Source organism: Peromyscus maniculatus, chromosome 1 (assembly GCF_049852395.1).
Source record: "Peromyscus maniculatus bairdii isolate BWxNUB_F1_BW_parent chromosome 1, HU_Pman_BW_mat_3.1, whole genome shotgun sequence".
Lineage (NCBI taxonomy): Eukaryota > Metazoa > Chordata > Mammalia > Rodentia > Cricetidae > Peromyscus > Peromyscus maniculatus.
The window spans coordinates 99,235,741-99,255,482 of record NC_134852.1 but is presented as its reverse complement, the minus strand read 5'-3'; the positions used below and the strand labels follow the sequence as shown (position 1 = coordinate 99,255,482).

Sequence of the window (19,742 nt, the reverse complement as noted above, 5' to 3'; positions counted from 1 at the left end):
GATTTTAGTGAGTTGTCTCAGTGGCAAAAGTTTACTGAGAGAGTTTGGGTAATGGAGAAGGGATAGGATTCGGGTTGTGGTTTTGAGAACTGCCCCTGACTGATGTTGACAGACCGACCACTTAAGATCTTTCCTTATCAGCAAAGAGTAGGAAAAGAAACATCCACTCACATTACATCTAGAAAGAACCCAGATGATTACCTGGTATTCAACCAAGTGCTGCATTTCTGCAAATACAGAGTATTTCATCATCATTACATCTTTCATTTATATGAAGTAAGATATATTGATTACTTCAACTGGGAAGTATTGTTTCAGCTGCAGGATTTTAAGATTGTTCTAGTGGACAGAGGCAAGAAAAAGCAAGGGGATTTTCCTTTACTTCTCTATAGATTTTAACTGCTCCCCAGTACATGTATTCTCAAAAGAGAAGTGAAAAAGGAAGGGATAAGACAGTCCCTCCACTGTGGAGAGGGGCAAAATACCACTTTTTGTTCATCCAAGGAGCATTAATTCTTTTCAAAGTATAATACTGTAAAATCTAACATCTACCCCCTCCCCCCAAAAGAAAAAAAGCCAGGTGGCGGTGGCACAAGCCTTTAATCCCAGCACTCCAGAGGCAGAGACAGGTGGATCTCTTTGAGTTCGAGGCCAGTCTGGGCTACAAGGTGAGTTCCAGGGGAGGTGCAAAGCTACACAGAGAAATCCTGTCTCGAAAAGCCTGTGTGTGTGTGTGTGTGTGTGTGTGTGTGTGTGTGTGTGTGTGTGTGTAGTCTCCCTTTTATGGCAATTATCTCTTTGTCATGGAAAGAAAAAAATGTAATGTAATTTGAAAGAGATTTCTCTTTTGTTTACATTTCTGGGCTGCCAAAAATGTGCATTTTACCTGGGTTCTCAGCAGTTGTTCTTCGTCCCTTCTGTGTAAGACACTTAAATAATTTATTCATTGCAACAGGCCCTGAATATCAGGTTGGTGGCCTCTCCCGTCTCCCTATTCATTTGCCCAAATCTGAGGAAACTGGAGCATCTTGTCCCAGTATGTCATCATTAGACAGCACACACATCAGAGTTTGACCATCCCAAAACTTTGTAGACGATATAATGTTTCTGTTAATATTAATGCAGCTGAACCCTTCTCAAAGCTAATTTAGGGTTTTGGTGTGATAAAAGGAAGCATATAAACATTAACATTTTCATTTTTGTTGAATTAAAAAAAAAAACAAAAAAAATCCCAACTTCTTTTTTGTTGTTGTTGTTGTCGAATGGTTATTAGTACCTTCCTGACTTACAAATTTTCAGGTCATGAAAGTAATCAAATATATACCCCAAAAGACATTTTTAAAAATGGCCTTCATTAATGAAGCTCTCTTGTTTGTGTATTTTGGTTTTGAGGTTAGCCAGAAGGGAGTTGTACTGTAAGTATGTGCTGCTTAAGACAAAAATATTTTTAAAAACAGCAAGAAACTTGAAACATCCTTAACTAATGATGATGCCTGTAGAATTTATCAGAAAATAGTAGGCTAATGAAAGAACTAATAAATGAAATCTATTACAAGCAGAAAATTTGTGATTGTAGTTATGTTTGAGAAAACTTTTGTCAATATACTTTACTTTCTACTTTCTGTGAACTACAAAGTGTTCGATTTTTATAAAAGAAAGGAAGCTAACATTTTTATATTCAGACTTTTCCAAAGTAAGTGAAAGAATAGAGCTTTGCTTAAAAGTTGACATCTTGATTTTTAAAATTACATTAAGAAATATACCATAGTATCTATGAAAATGGAGGCATGATCTATATAAGTTTCCTCAATTACAGCATAAACGTATGTAAAAACTATCTTGCTGATAGAAACTATTTAACATCTCTGGTGACATATGCATTGGAGACATATAGAGATAACACTTAAGTATAAAGAAATGAAGCCAAGGACTAAACTACCAAACACAAATGCAAAACAAAAAGGACACCATCTTTTATGTGCATAGTGCTATGCAAAGGACTTCTAGGAAAGATCTGACTGTCAAGGCTGGGTGGGACCAATGCCATTATAGGCCTTTTAAAAGATGATACAACCTTTTAAAAGATGATAAGCCCAGTGAGATTAGGTTGCTTACCCTACACAGTTGGAGTAAGTGGCCATATGAAACAAATGCCACATCATGACTTACAGTTTTTATTTCAATGCCCATGACCTTACACTAAATACTCACACAAACACACAAACACACACAGACACATAGACACAGATACAAACACAGACACAGACACAGACAGACAGACAGACAGGCACATTGCCTTTCCTTATTTTATGGAAAAAAAAAACTTTAGGTAGTGTTTGGAAATAGTTTGTGCTTTAAGTAGATAAGGTTAGTCACTTGATTTATATTGTTTTACCCCATGCCTCAGTACTTGTTAGTCATATAGTTACTCAGAAAAGCAAGAAAACTCCCTGTACACCTTGCTGGTCATTGATTTTAATAATGTCAGTTGATCGGGCAACAACTTTTGCCAGAGAAAATGACTAGATGTCTTGATGAAGACATTCAAAGCTAACACCCAATATATGTTAATATTATGTGACAGTTTTCAATCTTTATTCATGCTTTGAAACAATAAAACCATTTTTTTCTGACTTATTCTTGGAATTTCAATAAATGGTGCATGTTTTAATTGTATGAATAATCTATAGGCATGCTATCTTAAAGTTTTTGGTGCTTGAACAAATATTGATGTGGTGGTTTTAAAGAGAATGGCCTCCATAGAAAGCTGTGTGCTATTGTTCTATTAAAGGAATACAGCAATAAAATGCTATACCCGTAGATCAGTGCTTTGCTCATCCATCACCAGAGAAGCTTTTTTTTTGTAGTAGATGAGAACTAACACAGAGACAGACAACTGGACAATGTGTAGAGAGTGAGAGATTTTGGAGCACTCATTTCTAAATGGAATTTCTTCATCAAACGTCTCCAATCAGAACTCAGGGGGTATATATAGAAGAAGAGGTAGAAAGATTGTAAGAGTCTGAGGGGATAGATGACTCTAAGGAAACAATGTTCTCCAGACACAACAGAAGAGATCAGAAGAGATTCACATATTACTCTCAAAAATGCAGGCAGCACTCACAAGGCCGGTATAGTTTCAAATCAGATGGGGTCTCAGTGCTGACAGAGGAAAGTGGACATGGGCTCCCACCCCTAAGCAAGAAGCTATCTGCAATTTATACACCCTGCAAAGAAAAAAAATAGTTTTCTCCCATGGAGTCTTACTGGGCATATGAACCCCACTTCAGGTCAGGCCTCATGCCCAGGAGTATATGGCCAATACAAATGAACTCAATGGTATTTTTGTAGACTTTTTCATCTCATGTTGCTTTATTTGAGAATTTAAAAGAGTTTTGGTCTTTTGTCTGTATATTTTAGTTTTTCAATTTTGTGTTTTTGTGGGGGTTTTATGTGCATTTGTGTATGTGTCTGCTTTCTTGCTTTATTTTTGTTTGTTTTTAGAGACAAAGAGAAAGAAAGTGGATAGAGTTTAGTTGGTGGAGATATTCTGGGAGGAGGTGGGGGAGGGGAACCATGACCACAATATATTGTCTTAAATTTTTTTTCCAATGAAAACGTCAAAGAATAAAATAAGTAAAAATGGGAGTGGTCCTCCAGAGGCTCATATATTTAGATAATTGGCCCTCAGTTAATGAAACTTTGGGGGAAGAATTAGAAGATGTGGCATTATTGGAGGAAGTATGTGAGAGGAATGGGCTTAGCTTTCAAAAATCTACATCATTTACAGTTAGCTTTCTCTGCCTCATGCTTGTGGGTCAGATGTAAGCTCTCAACTACTGCTTCAGTGCCTGCCTGCCTGCCTGCTGCTGTGCTTCCTACCCTGATGGTCAGGAGCTTCAGGTCTCTGGAACCATGAGTCCAAAGCTAAATGCTTTCTTTTCTAAATTGCTTTGGCTGTGGTATTTTATCATGTCAATATAAACCCCAAGACAATAGGCAACTAATGATAGATGGTATCTTTACAAGTGGTTTTCAATTGTCAACACTTTTGATTTTGTAGATGAGAAACATTAACAGGTAAGACATATTTCAAAAGTGACAGAAAGAAAGAAATGAAGAGAAAAATATATATATAAAAGATGGCTACCAGTATTTAGTCACAATAATTTGACAGAGATGAGTTGTTTGTTCTTAGAACTTTGAAATGAGGAAGAAGATAAGAGGTGGGAGGTTGCAAAGGGCAAGGGCAGTGAGAAATCGTGGAGAACAAGAACAAGCATTCAATTTCCATAGCTTTGATGTAGGACAGATGACAAAGAATTAAAAACTTCACAGGAAGGAATAAAAACATTGCCAGCAGCAGTGGACAGAGAAAGCCATCTTCCCACAGTGGATGAAATGCATCAGGCTTCAGTGGTTGATGGAACGTAATGAAATACTACAAGAGTGAAAGGCATTGCTCTTCATCAAGGCAGCAGAATCCAAATTTCACAAACCCACAAAGAATGTTCAAGAGATAGCCAATGTTTATTTGACTATGTGGGGATGGTGTAGCAGTCAAGGCTTCAAAAGGTAGAGTTTGCACCATTTATCAGCATTACGAATTCTGTGTGGGCACCTCCAACTTAAGACTTTATATTTTCCCCCTCTTTTCTTCTACTATTTGAATAACGTACTATTAAATTGCTTTGGGCTTTTCATTATCTGAAATAGATACATGGTCTAACACAGACCAATTATAGTCTACATGCTTGACTAATAAACGAGCAGAGAAAGAAACACTCATGGTCCATTTCTGTTCTATTCTTCTGCTATAAAAGTATAAATTAGTTAATGCTATGTATTGGACCTTTTTCTAGATTGTTTGACTTGAGGCATCATTATCTATTATCTTCTTGGACCTCCTTCACTGCTTCACCCATTGGTGGCATTTCAAATTTAGCATCGCTTCCATAGAGGATGATGTTAAAACCTGATATTTTTTTAAAGTTAATTTGTCCCTTAGAGATTGAAGAACAGAGAAGTGACTTAAGCAAAACAGGGTTATTTAAGAGGTGGTTTTGATAGTATAGGGAGGCTGTGCCATGATGCTAAGGTATAAATGAGTGTGACAGAGTGAAAATGGAATGGAATGTACTGGTAAGAAAACTATGGGGAGAAAACACATTTGCTTGTGCCCATTGGGTTTTTCTTAACATAAGAAGACTTTAGAAAAAAAAGTTTCTACTGAAAAAAAATGTTTGAAGGACTGATTTGCAAGTAAAGCACAGCTTAATTCAGTCTAAAGACCAGGGACCTTAAGCAACATAGATAAACAAAATCCATTAATGTGCATATTGCAAATTTGACAGGGAAATTGTATCCCACCATGTCTAATGTCCCAAAACCTTTCTGTCAGTTTCTATGGTGTGGATTTTTCTTCTTTTCTTCCTATCAGTGGCTATATATTTCTGTGATAATTGTTCCAAAGACTATTTCTTCCCAAGCCTTTAATCTCTAACAAAATTCTCATAGAAGAACCATTTTGTCCTATCTTCTGTGGTTTAACAACAACAAGAGGCCTATTCAAAAGTTGTTAAAAGTACCGGATGCTACCAGTACCACCATTGCTGCACCCACGTTCCCATTAAGAGACAGTACTTCACAAACTAAAAAGTGCCTTTGAGTATGTGCAAAATTTTGGCATCTTATTGAGTCATTATAGTTTTCTTTCTTAAAAAGTGTTTTCTTTTGATCCAGGATTCACTTACATGCATTGAAATCTAAAACCTAAACTATAGATCATCATGAAATATATCTTCCAAGCTTTGTGTCAAGTGTTCCAACTAAGAATAGAAGGGGGTTTAGTTTTGTGTGTGCTTTTCCAAAGTAGGAGATGATTTCTTTTTCAGCAATCACTATAAAAGTCACATTGCAAGTTAGTAAAGAAAACAACCAAACAACATTCAGTTGTTTGTATCTGTGGCCTGGTCAGGGAATTCAGCTTTATTATAAACCTTGCATAAAACACAGGATTGAGGATGGTAATAGAGTCCTGAGAGAGTAATGATCCATTTCAATAGAACTTCACTGCTCATGAGTTATTTTTTACTTGTTTTGTCATATTTGACCTTCACAACAGCTGTGTGTCATAACACTTTTCTAAATGGGCCTACTATTTGCAAGTCAACTCCCACACAAAATCTAGAGCACCCCCAGGGCAGGAGCCGTGTGTATCTTCAGTGCTCAGAATGGTACCAGGTGTCAAATTGCAGGCTGGGAGAATTAGTGAAATGAGGCAAATTATACAACCCTGAGTGTTCAGCATTACATAGCTATTATTACTGTAGATATGAAAACTCAGGTGGATACATCTTAACAAAATTGCCCAAGTCAAAGTGACTGATAGAACAGCATTTCAAATCTCCAAGGAATGTGAAGTATCATAGTGAAAAGCTATTAGGTGTGGAAAGTTCATTTCATATATTTTAGAATTTACTGTATGCATAAAGCATCCTGTTTATGCATAAATAATGAGCTAACATCTTAAAACAAAACTATGTTGAAGAATCAGTTTAAACTGGTTTATGAGACATGGAATTAGATGAAACGATTAATTCAAATTTCAGAGTACTAAGCTTTGCTGTCTAGTTTCTGCTCATTTTTCAACACTTCCTATCTAATAGGAACAAAGTGCAGTGTATGCAGTTGCAAGATTTTATCCATGTTATGAAGGGAGACTAAAAGCAGAAGGTGCTCTACAAAATCCAGCACACACTTAACATCATTATAATTTTAACTTCCTGACTGTAAAGCAAGTGTCTTCTTTTTCTGCTTGGTTTATTTCATAAGAAAGTATTTCAATTTCTTTCTCACATGTTATAGGAACTCATGAACTATAGACGGTATTATCTCAAAATACATGCATATATATGTAACTAGAATGATTTATAAACAACTATGTAATATATGTATAATTGGGTAGGGAAGAAGGGACAGAGAGAGAGACAAAGATAGAGACATAGAGAGACAGAGACAAGAGAGAAAACAAGTCAGAGAGAGACAGAGGAAGATCAAGAAAGACAGTAAGAGCATTTGCAAGGAATATATTGAGTCAAAGACAGCAGCCTAACAAAATTCTTCCATCAGCTCTTTCCTTTCTCAAACAAGAGGGTGCTGGGCAAGACCACTGATTAAACATAAAACATGAGTGTCATGGAGTTCCTGTTGCTATTTTCCATAATTCCTCTTACAAGATAACATCCTAGGATCAAATAAGTTAAAATAAAACTAATTCATGAAGAGTATCTAAAGGCTTGACATCAGGTATGTGTGTTTAGTGAAAGGTAAGTTATTGGGGCTATCTGGAACACAGAGCTTATATGCTGAAGGAGAAAGAATAAGGGTCAAATAGTGAGTTTGGGTCAGCTTTGAAGAATGAATTGTCTTGCCTTCTGAGTGCCGGATGTTGGATTTTATCTAGATGACAATACTGTAATTATTAGTTTGACTTGGATTGAGCTGTGCTCCAATTTGAGTTCTACCATTTTTCTTTTTTTTTTCTTTTTTTTTGGTTTTTCGAGACAGGGTTTCTCTGCAGCTTTGTGCCTCTCCTGGAACTCACTTGGTAGCCCAGGCTGGCCTCGAACTCACAGAGATCCGCCTGGCTCTGCCTCCCAAGTGCTGGGATTAAAGGCGTGCGCCACCACCGCCCGGCCCATTTACCTTTCTTAAAGAAGAAATGAAAGGTGGTATGAACAGAGCACTCCAAACAGTGTGTGGTGTGTCTGAGCACCTGCTGCTATTTGTTGGGAGGCTGGTTTTGAACCTAACTATGGGATACTACACATTTCAAGCAGGGGGATTACACGACTGAATGTTTTTTGTTGTTATTATCTTTGGTTTTACTCACTCATTCAAAATTGAGTTTTGAGAAGACAATAGTGGTGGTAGGGTAGGAAAGAACAAGGCACAGAAGAACTTTCTAGGTTAGAGGCCTTGAGGAATAGTTTGGTTTTTTTTCAATGTATAATTTGTTGAATGACCATTTTGTGTTAGATAAAATACTGTACTCACACAATCTCATTTAATTTATTTTAGCATTAGAGGTAGGAAAATGCTGTATTATGTTCATTCTTTGTAAATGGTGATTAAAGAGTTAAAATGACACCTTATGGTCACACATTGCTGAGAATATGAGCCAGATTATAATGGCACTTCAACTTTAGGATTTTCATTATTATTATTATTTTTTTTACCGTGTTAGCCATTTAACATTAACATTAGACTCATTTCTCTCACCTATAGAAAAGAAAATACTTTATGTGTTCTTTGGAGAACTTAGGTTATAACATACGAAAAGAGACTAGTGTACTGTGTGATGCACAGTAGTTACAGGAATGATAGCATATTTGTATATTTTATATCTCTCTAACTGAATAAATTAATATGAAATTGGTTTTGGGGAGGATGACATCGAAGACTCCTAGAGGTCCTGATCTGTCATTAAGCACCGAGCTGACCTCTGTTGCACTGTAAGGGCACATTCGTTTTCTTCTGTGGACCTTGAATTTCACAGAATGGGGTGCCTTAGCCTTTCTACCAATTTATCAGTGACTATTAGGTTACTACCAGATTCTCTAAGGCATTATTAAACAACTGTAACTGCTAAAATGAGATGCTATATATACTAGGTGAAATCAGTTATTCAAGTGACTGGATGTTGATACTTCATAAAATTAATGTCTCACCTTTTCAAAAAGTAACCTCACACCACCCTTGTTCCTTCTAGTACTGGTGCAGATTACACATCTATCTACTTCTCTGGATGAAAGAATCCCTTTTCGGAGACAGGGTAACTATGATTCTTTTCATGGGCAAGCTTGAACACATCAGAACACAGACTCTAGCAATTATTCTTTGTGTCCCTGTGGAGACTGGAGTTAACAATATCCATTGTTGAGCTTTAGTCATTCCTGAGGGTGGACCATCTGTGTGTGAACCTACATGGCAACAACAGGGTTGAGAGAGTACCCATGTCTATAGCACTTCCCTGGAGGGGTTTCTTTTACTTCTGTAGTTAGAAAGATTCTGACACACACTAAGACCATACACAGTGAAAAGATGAAAAATTACACCCTATTTAGAGACATGCACACACATAATAAACTGTGAATGTAAACAGAAAATAGAAATTCAGCACTTCATTAAGCTAGTGTGGCAGTGGGTGCATGTGACGGTCTAATTCCTTTACCAGTGTTTGGGTGAAGGTAGGGCAGAAGTGAAGAACATAAGAATTAATTTCAATTGCTAACTTGACAGGATTTAAAATAATCATGGAAACAATCTCTGGTCCTGTCTGTGAGGAATTATCAAGACACGGTTACCCTAGGTGAGAAGGCACACGCTAATTGTGGGAGATATTATTCCATAAGCTCAGGAGAGTAAATAAATAAATATTAGTCTCCAGATAAAAAAGGAGAAAGCAAGCTGAGCACCAGCACTCATCACCCCCTACTACCTGACTGCAGATGCGATGTGACAAGTTGCCTTAATCCCTGCCACTCTGACTTCCTCATAATGATGGACTACACCCTCAACATATGACTCAAATAAGCATCAACTTATTTAAGTTTCGTTAGGTCATCCATTTTGTCACCTTGCAATGAGAAAAGTAACTAATACAGAGAACTTCTGTCTATGACCCTGACAATATAGCAATGTAAGATGATGTGACAGGGTTAGCTCTTCTGTGGTTACAGTATTGTTGAATTCTCTTCAACAGCCACCAAAGCTCTGGAGGAATAAGTCTAGATAGGAATTTTCCTATCTATTCTGCAATTTCCCTAAAGAAACCAATGGCTTTTTAATGGTCAATTGAGTTTCTTTTAGTTCTTTCCTGGGAGTGTGTGTTCAATAAACAGCACAGATTAGGTTCAAGTCTGTGCAGAGGAAGGATGGTGTGTGACTATGTGTCACTAGTTTGAGTTGTGACTCAGGGAGACTTTAGGAAGAACACACACACACAAAAGGAAGGAAGCCATGGCAGCAGATGAGGGCAGTATCTGCAGGTGTCTCATATGCATCTATTAATCTTCTTGCTAAATCTTTAGTTCCACGTAAGCAAATTGGAACTAACTATTCTAGCCCTTCACTTAGAAATTATTTTCATAAAATTTATCTTGACCCATTTTTCTTTTAATTTTTATTTAAGACTTATTATCTGTTTATTTATGAGATCAAGTATAAAATGGGGGGAAAAGATATCCTCATCTTGTGAATTTTGGCTTTATTATTTTTGTGTGTGTGTTTTCTGGTCTTTTCCTCTCCTGAAACATTCTCAGACAATCAAAACACATCTTGTCCTTACTCTTTCTGCCTTCCTGTCACCACTTTTTTCTTTCTCTTAATTTCTATTTGATGCCAAGGACAGGAGAAGAAAAGTTATAAAGAAAAGACCAGTTTTGCCCAATTAACTCTGCTTATCTGTGGGGCTTAGGACGTTACTTCAGTAAAATGCCATTACTTATGCTTGCACTAGTCCCCGTTCTGACAGATCTGTGAAATAAGCCTTGTTATTACCTTGACCATATTCAAACAAGTGAACACACAAAACTTGAATGGTACTTTGCTGTTGCAGAAAAATGTGGGCTCTTCTTGAAGTACATATTGAAATGGTCACCTCTGTACATCTGAATCTGACTCAGAGATAGTTGGTCTATCGGATTTGGTGGGTCCTAGCTCCACACTTTATACCCTACTCTTTCTGTCCTCCTAATTTCATTAGTCAGACAACATTTATAAAATCCAATCTCTGGACTGATGAGATCTGAGAGTTCTAAAAGTTGATTAAAAATGCCCAAGACCACCTAATGGAGTAACTGGGAACTAATGCTTATCTTAACTAGCACCACAGACTCTCCCAGATGAACAGCTTGTTACAAAATGCCAGTTTGTGAACTGAAGATATATATATATATATATATATATATATGTATATGTATATATATGTATGTATGTATATGTATATATATATATCTCCCAGGGCTATATTTAAATACCCTGGGAATCCTGTTACACAACGAAGTCTGATGTTGTGCATCCATAATTTTCTCCAGTATGATAGGCAATGGATCATGTGCTGGATTTTGGAACTCCAGTTCTAGGCTTCATATCAGAAGTCACTCTGGACAGAGCCTTCCAGCTTTCATATGATGTAATCACTGTTACCTTGTCTACTCTACTCCAGAGCTGTTGTAGGATTGTTTTCCAAGGACAGAAGTTACAGCATTTTGTACTAAGTGAAAGGGAGATCAGGAGCCATAAAGGTTGTCTGTTGTGTCACTTCCATAAAACTCTGTTGAGATCCAAGAAGGGATTATGGGCAAAAGAGTGTGTATGGACATAAAAGTGCCTACATATGTACACACTCATTGCATTGTCTCTGAGAGCCATGAGCCTAGTTTGTTAAGCTCTTGGCTATGGCTTCTGTGACGTCAACCACACAGTTCCTGGAAGCATTTTCACTGACTGCCATGAACAGACCCCAGCAGTGATGCAGTGCAGTGGTCCTGGAAAGAAGTGAGCCATTATTCTGAAAATGGGAAAGATCCCACCACTGAGGAAGCAAACAGAATGTTTGGGAGGTAGAATTTCAAAAGAAGTCAACAGTCTTACTTTCTGATTTACACAGCTGGGCTTCAAGCTCTCAGCACATGCAAACACAAATGGACGCACTATTTTCTGACTTCCTCTTTTCTCACATATAGGACAATCTGCAACACTTTCTCTGAACAGCTCTCTACCACAGTTGAATTGAGAAGTGACCCAAGAAATATTTAACAGGAGAGTTAGCTACAGTGAGTGATTTCTCAGCACACGGTTTTTCCCACATTCTAGAACTGTTTAATACAATCCTGACTATCTACTTCTCTACAGCCCTTTTCTTAAAACGCAGTTGCATGCAAAAAAAGCACGTTCGTTTCATGCAACACAGCTCAGTTGTGGCTTATAGATCCAAGTAACCCATCACACAGGGTACAACTCAGTTGGAAGTTGATAGTACAAAGAAACATGCACAGCACAGCGATAGGAAGTATTCACCACCAACACAATAAAGTCAAGGAGCTGCAAAGCTATAGTAGCCAGAGGAGGATTAGCTTTCCTGATTTCAGTTAAAGAAATGTCTCTTGCAATATCATCCACTCATTTCGCATTGTCTTTGCTCTTGGCTATTATATATCACATTCAATGTAACTCAGATTGATTTCCTGGCCCAGTGTTCCCTCGATTGCAATCCTTCTCTCAAATCCAGTCCTTGTCTTTTGCATTTGTTTCATTAAACAATTGGATATTCCTAAAATGTGGATTTCCTCCAATATCTTCTACTTTGCAAACTCCAGAACTGTTTAGCCAATAAATTAAAATCCAGTGAAGAACTGACCGTTAGCTAAGGCTTCAGACATGCAAAGCGCACAACCCTAAGAAACAGCAGCGTCTGGGACAGGAGGCTCCCATTAGTTGACATGAGGATGGCATAGGTTTTACAGATCAAACACACACAACAAACCAGTGGTGGCCCGCGTTGGACTTACTGGACGGAATGCATAATTGAGCAAGGACCCAGACCAGGGAGCCGCCTCTTCCTCTAGCTTGCATACATTTATTTCACACCACCTCAGGCCACTCACAGTTTGCTTACCTGCTCATTGTTGCTCTCCCACCATTCCCCATACTCCCTTTGGGGGTGAAACACTCTATTTCCGACTTGTGCTGGGCCAGTCTCCTGTCTTTGTACCTGGTGAGCATGAACAAGGACAGGAGCAAACAGAAAGATGTGATTGTGTGCTTAACCGCCAGGCTGAGGAAGAGCCATGACTGCAAACACGGTCACCCCATACCAAAACAAGGATTTCTGCTTCTCACTGAAATGGAAGCTGACCTCTGATATTTACTTGAAGATGCCAATGGTATATGGAAAAAAATTGGAAATGATTTTATTACTTTGGGATTAAATCACACACAACATACTCTTTATATAACAGATTGATCTGTAAATTTATCATGTCTTTTAGTCAATGGTGAAAAGAATACAATCCCTAGCATCTAGAAGAGATGATAATCAATAAGGGTTTGTTTAGAGCTTACCATGTATCAGACTTTGTACTAGAGCTTTACCTAATTTTTTTTTCCTGTCAGCAGTCCTGTGACAGAGGCGCTGCTATGATTATTTCCATGTTACTGAAGAAGAAAGGTAAAATTGCAAAGATTAAGTAAATTGACAAAAGACAATCAGTAAGTGGTTAATCTGGGCTTTGAATGCAAAGTCAAAGTTTGGAACCCAACTTTAGCCTTCCATCTTCAAGGCTTTACAACTAAACTATGTCATTGTTTCACCTTACTGAGGGATACCATGTCTGAATATATTTTACATGCAGGCAATATTAAAAGAAAAAAAGGCTATATATATATATATATATATATATATATATATATATACCCTATAAACATTAAAAGTTTCAAAGTCAGCTTTGGGTGGCCCACAATTTAGACCATGCTTCAAATACATTTTGTAGCAGAACTGATAGCTCACCTCCCCAGGGAGCTACTAGCTATTTTATCTAAAATGAGTACTGCAATCCCTTTAACATGAATATACAAGGTGTAGAAGATGAGCCCTTCTGAGGACTCTTTTGAGACAGAGTGCTTGTGTAGAAATAGTTTCTTACTCATTGTTCTAAATCTGTGGGGTAAGAGGAGAAAAAGTCAGTTCTGATTCCAAATAAGGACAGCAAGGCTGACTTAAGTGACTTTGCTAAAGTCCCAAGCCAAGCCAATAGAAAACAACCTTCAGAATACCTTTCAAGGTACAAGGCTTGAGAGTATGTGCTTTGTTCCATGTGGCTTGGTGTGCTGCCTGGCATTCATCAGGCAGAGAGAAAGGGAGTTGCTATGAGGAGACTTGTTTAGCCTAGTTTAGTCACATTCTCTTTGGTATACTTTTCTGCTGTCTCACAGGTAAAAGGAAATGAAACAAAATGCAATAGAATCAAGATAATTATTGGCTCTGAGGTAGAAGTCTTAGAATGTTTCCTCTTCCAAAGTGTTAACACTGTTTTGTATTTGAATTAAAATGGATCCTTACATCAAACTCAATGGAGGGAAAAGATTAACTTATGAACTGTATGTTAGCTTAACATATATAATCCACAAGCTGTGGGTTTATATGCCATCTGCAAAGATAATCCCCAGATCTTGCCTTAGCAGGTTCACATAGTAATGGGAGAAGGAAGAGAAGAATAAGAACACAAGTAACTGTAGAGAAGAGGAAAAGAACTTGTTTAGGATGTAGAGACTGGGAAAAACACAGATAGAGGGGTCTTTGTTTTATGAAAAAAATAAGTAGCAAGGGAAGCTGTGGTTAATTACTTGACATTGGACAGCACTTCATATATCAAAACAAAATACTTGGTATTTATTTTGGAATTGGATGGTATGACCAAAATAACATTGTATAGTCCAAACTAAAATGTCATGACTGGAGTACTAAATTCATTATAGTCTTACCATTCTTACAAAGGAACCTTAACATATTTTTCAAAATATTCTTTTAGGTTAATGACCATTCATTTAAATTTTTCATAAATGTTTTTAAATAGCTACACTTACATTGCTCGAAATACCTGCTCTCTCTCTCTCTCTCTCTCTCTCTCTCTCTCTCTCTCTCTCTCTCTCTCTCTCTCTCTCTAGCTCTCTGGCTTTACACTGTTCTTTTACACTGTGTGTGTATACATGTGTGTGTGCCCACGTGTATGTGCACACACACTCATGCATCCATACATTCTGATTCGAACCTAAAGCCTTATACATGTTAATCATGTTTTGCTATTGATATATATCCTTATTCATATTGAAATGATTTTATGTGAAAAAATAAAAAAAAACTTTACTATGGAAAGGATGCTGATGGAGAGGGAGAATAAGTTTAAAGAATGAATAGATAGAAGTATACTCTTCTAGAAAATATCATTTATCATTATAAAGCTATCCTAATTGTAAAGCAAATTTATGTTTTCTTCAATTACCTTCTGTAATTCCTTTTTTTTTCCAGAAAATAAGTATGGCAGAACTAGGAAAGATAATATGGAAGGCAAGAATCTTTCTTGGTCAACAAATTACAAAAGTATCAAGTTATTGAGTGAGGGACAATTGATGCACTTATAGAAGAAGTCACTCAATGCCTCATAAAAATTATAAAGAGGCTGTGGAGTTGGTCATTGTTAAAATGCTTCCAATGCAAGCATGAAGACCTTAGTTAGATCCAAACACCCATGTGAAAAGCCAAATGTAGTGCCTTTTGACTATAATTTCAATGCTGGGGAGGCAGAGTGTGGTGGCGCATACTGTATTTCCAATACTGGGAAGGAAGAAAGAGAATGAGGTCTTAATCTCATTTGCTATCTAGACTAGCCCAGTCTGTGAGTCCTAGGTCTTTGAGAAACCCTGTCTCAAAAAATATGGTGGACAGCTCCTGAGGAATGATACCCAAGGTTGACTTCAGGTCCCCAACACACAGGCACACACAGACACAAACAATCCCACACACAATCCCACACACTTACACACAGGTACACACACACACACACACACACACACACACACACACACACACACATACAATCCCACAAAGAATTTTCATCTCACTAAGTTAGTGAAGCTTTTAAGATTACTTAGGAATAAACATAGGTGCCCAGAGAATTGATCAGCATGTATAAAGCAAAAATATACTGTTTGTAACACATAGGCACTGAAGAAACATTCTTTGAATGAATGAAAGAAAATGAAAAGTTAAAACTTTAGGAGTTATCAAATGTCCATCAGGACTTTGTTATTATTATTTGTCTTTTTTGTTTTATTTTGTGGTGCTGAACATTGGCACTCAAGACCTACCCATGTTGGGACAGCATCCTACTATTGAGCTGTATTCTAGTCCAACTGAAACCATTTTACAGATGTGGGTCAAGAGACAAAGGATGAGTAAAAGATGAAGATGTTTAAGGAATTGACTAAATTGTGTAGAGTTTTGAGGTAAAATAACTGTAGAAAAAAGAAGGCCATAACATGCTTTCTTACTTGATAATTACCTTACCCTTTTAAAATCTTTGCTCAAATGTCAGTACATTCTGCTACATCCGCCTCATTCAAAAGAGCAAGCCTCACTACGTATTCTTTGTTACTGTTTCTGTTTTTATCAGAAGTATTTATATAATACAAATAATGTTTTATTTAGTTCTTTAATCTACTGTATATTTTTTCTCAGTGAAATCTCTAATAAAAGGTAAACTTTATGGGTTTTGAGTAGTTTTAGCTACTGCTACCTTCCCTGGGCTTATGACATTGGTGAACTCATTTTTTACAGGTGATAATATCTGCGAACTGAAGGCCTAGATAAATGCAGGACTAACAGGAAAAACAAGTTATGGAAACATATTTAGCAAAAAGAAAAGCAAAAAAAGGGAATCATCACATTCATATTAAATGCTCTTGGACTTATCACAGAAGTCAGAGTAATTATCAAAGAAAGTAGAATGTATGAACTTGGAATTGTGTGAAAGTAAGAGTGAATGAATCAAATAACTGATTTGCACAGTGCTATTGTCCATATGGATATAACTCCTAAAAAATGCATGGCATCCTAATCTATAGGGTGATAGTGCCATGCTGGATCTCTTATGAATGGGATTCATTCCCTTCAAGCAAAGACTGCAGAAAATCACCCCCACTTCCACTGGGTGGGGACACACAAAAGAAATTCAAAAGATTCAAAGTTATGATTATTTTAAAATCTTCACAATCTATCATTTGGATAGATAAAATTTTGTTCTTAGAATAAAATTTATCAAATTTAATAGTCCTTTCAAAAAACTACAGCCCTGAATCTCCAAAGAATAATGTGCTAGGAACTTGAAAACACTGAAAAGTTTGATTAAAAAAAAAACTGGATGTTAAAATCCTAAAATATATAACTTTTGTTGAACTAAATTTTTTAGGAAGGAGCATGAATTTGGGTAGGAGACATTGTGAGGGCATCTTGGAAGAGTTGGAAAGGGGCAGTGTGGGATGGATGTGATCAAAATATATTGTACATATCTGCTGTGGGATGGTCTGTATGTCCAATTGCTCTGATTGGTCAATAAATAAAACACTGATTGGCCAGTAGTTAGGCAGGAAGTATAGGCAGGACTAACAGAGAGGAGAAAAGAAAGAACAGGAAGGCCGAAGGAGTCACTGCCAGTTGCTGCCATGACAAGCAGCATGTGAAGATTCCAGTAAGCCATGAGCCACATGGCAAGGTATAGATTTAAGGAAATGGATTAATTTAAGCTATAAGAATAGTTAGCAAGAAGCCTGCCATGGCCATACAGTTTGTAAGCAATATAAGTCTCTGTGTTTACTTGGTTGGGTCTGAGTGGCTGTGGGACTGGCGGGTAACAAAGATTTGTCCTGACTCTGAGCAAGGCAGGAAAACTCTAGCTACACATATGTATGAAAATTTCAAAGACTATTTTAAGAAACATAATTGACCTCCACCAAACACTGGATGCAAAATTGTCTTGATCTTTTCAGTCAGTCTCTAGAACTGTGAAAAATAAGTTTTGTGCATAAGCTAATCATTTGTTGACATTCTTGTGATAATAGTCTGTATAAACTAAGACCAGCAAGTAGTTAATGGAGTAAGTAGGGAAACTGGAAAAAAATGATGAAAACATAGTGAAAGTACAAAGTAAAGATGTGCATAGAGAAAATGGTTCTTTCCTTTAGAGCCACCCTAACTTTGGATACAGGCAATCACAAGATGAGATAAACTGTGATGTCCTGTGCATTTGAGTAATACACAGCTTATATGAAATTTTCCCTGTACCACAAGATTCCTTCAAAAAACCTCTTCCCACCTTTCAAATTAAGAATTTATGGCTAAAAAAGCTTCTATTCCAGCTTTCTAGCCAGGGCCTCACTGCTGGTGAGTCTTAGAAGTGGGATTAGAAACAGTGCTTTTACATCCAAATCACAAGGTCTTCACTAACATCTTACTCTTCTCTCATTTTATGCTGAGAAAAACTTGTTTAAGTAGTTTGATAATGCATTTGAGATACCAGAAAGGTCATTTGTGAAGGCAGCAGTGTGGGCTTAATAGAAATAGGCTTTGAGCACAATATAAACTGAATTTTTTCTAAAGGTCAAATTTGACTACATAATAGCCAAGTAGAAAAAAAGCCACTCTCCAGGATTCCTCTTAACATACAAACAAAATGCCAGTCCATCCCCTAGAGTTCACCTAGACAGAAAAGTAAAGATATTTGAACTCTTCAAAAGAGGCATTACTGAGAACTGCTAAGTCAGTGTGTGACCCAGCACAGCATCAGAAGACAGAGATGAGGGATGCAAGACTCCACGGCTCCAAGGTATTTTCAGGAGTGTCCAAGGAAAGTCTAAGCCAAACTTCCAAGTAAAATTGATGAGAAAAAAATTCTAGATGAAGACAGATGGAAAAGTATTAGTGATCTTCAGTGATCTTTAGAAGGAGTAAGGCCCAATTTAAAAAGCTATCACAAGTGTGACATTGCAGAGTAACTCTCTGGTCTTTAAAATTGTGTATATTCATACCTGAGAAAATACTTTAGAATGGCTTACCAAATATTCCATAAATTGTGTAGATTTCATACCCACTCATATAGAGGGGAATATGGAGAAAGTAGGAGGGGGAAATGAAGGGAAGGGGTGACCATGTTTCATTGTATAAATGCATGAAATTCAGTCTTCCTGGATCCCATTACCTATGGTTGGGCACCTTGATCACCCTTGAGGCAGGGGGAGGGACTGGATCCTGCCTCAAATGAATGTACCAGGCTTTGCTGTCCACTCATGGGGGAACTTTTAGAGGAGGGGATGAGGTGTGGGTAGGAGGGCTTAAGCAGGGGTGGGGGAGCAGGAGGAGGGATGAGAGGGGATCTGTGGTTGGTATGTAAAATGAATAAAAATTTAAAAAAATAAACAGAATCTAGACAAAAAAAGAAATTCTCAAGATAAAGATAAAATGAAAAAAGAAAATTATAGATAAACTCAGGGACATAGAAAAGAAAACAAAAACAAACAAAAAACTTTTTCCCAGATGTAAAATGCTGACTTCATTCATTCAAAGACCTAAGCTTAAAAACAAAAAAAAAAAATGAGCATGATTAATAGTTTCATAAAAGAACATCAGAGATAAACATAAACTTCAAAAATATTCAAGAAACTGTCAAGGAATACATTATTCTATGTTCTGTAAAAAACAAACAAACAAACAAATAAAGGCAGAAATTGAAAGGTGTGGAAGCAGTGTGATATTTCCTCTTTCAATGTTATAAAAAATGACTTAAAAAAAGCCAGTAAACAAGGACAAACAAACCACTGGAGAACAGTTTAAAAAAATTACAACACAAAATATCATGGAAATGTGTTAAATTTTATATTGGATAAGTCTTCCATTTAGCTTCCAGAAAGTTCCCAAAGGTCGATGTTTAATCCCACTTATGATGAGAACAGTTTTCAGATACAAAATATCTCGAGTCAATGCCTTTTCATGGTGCATTTTCCTTCAACATTGCCATTTATCTCACAGTCAAGAGAAGTCATGGATTTAGAAGCTAGTCCCAAGATGCTTTGTAAGTATACATATTCATGTAGGAAACTATGTCAATTTGGAGGTAAATACTCCACAA

At 37.0% G+C, this 19,742-nt stretch overlaps 1 protein-coding gene across 4 annotated transcripts in view; it reads right to left on the bottom strand.

The window, feature by feature from the left end:
* Positions 1-19,742, bottom strand: part of Grm5 (glutamate metabotropic receptor 5) — a 480,702-nt gene that overhangs the window by 8,170 nt on the left and 452,790 nt on the right. For 2 of the 4 annotated variants that reach the window (XM_016004111.3, XM_016004112.3), the window contains exon 10: positions 12,683-12,778. The exons of the other annotated variants lie outside the window; for them this stretch is intronic. In XM_016004111.3, coding sequence (XP_015859597.3) covers positions 12,683-12,778 — 96 coding nt within the window. The remainder of the gene's footprint in view (positions 1-12,682; positions 12,779-19,742) is intronic. 4 annotated transcript variants of the gene reach the window in all.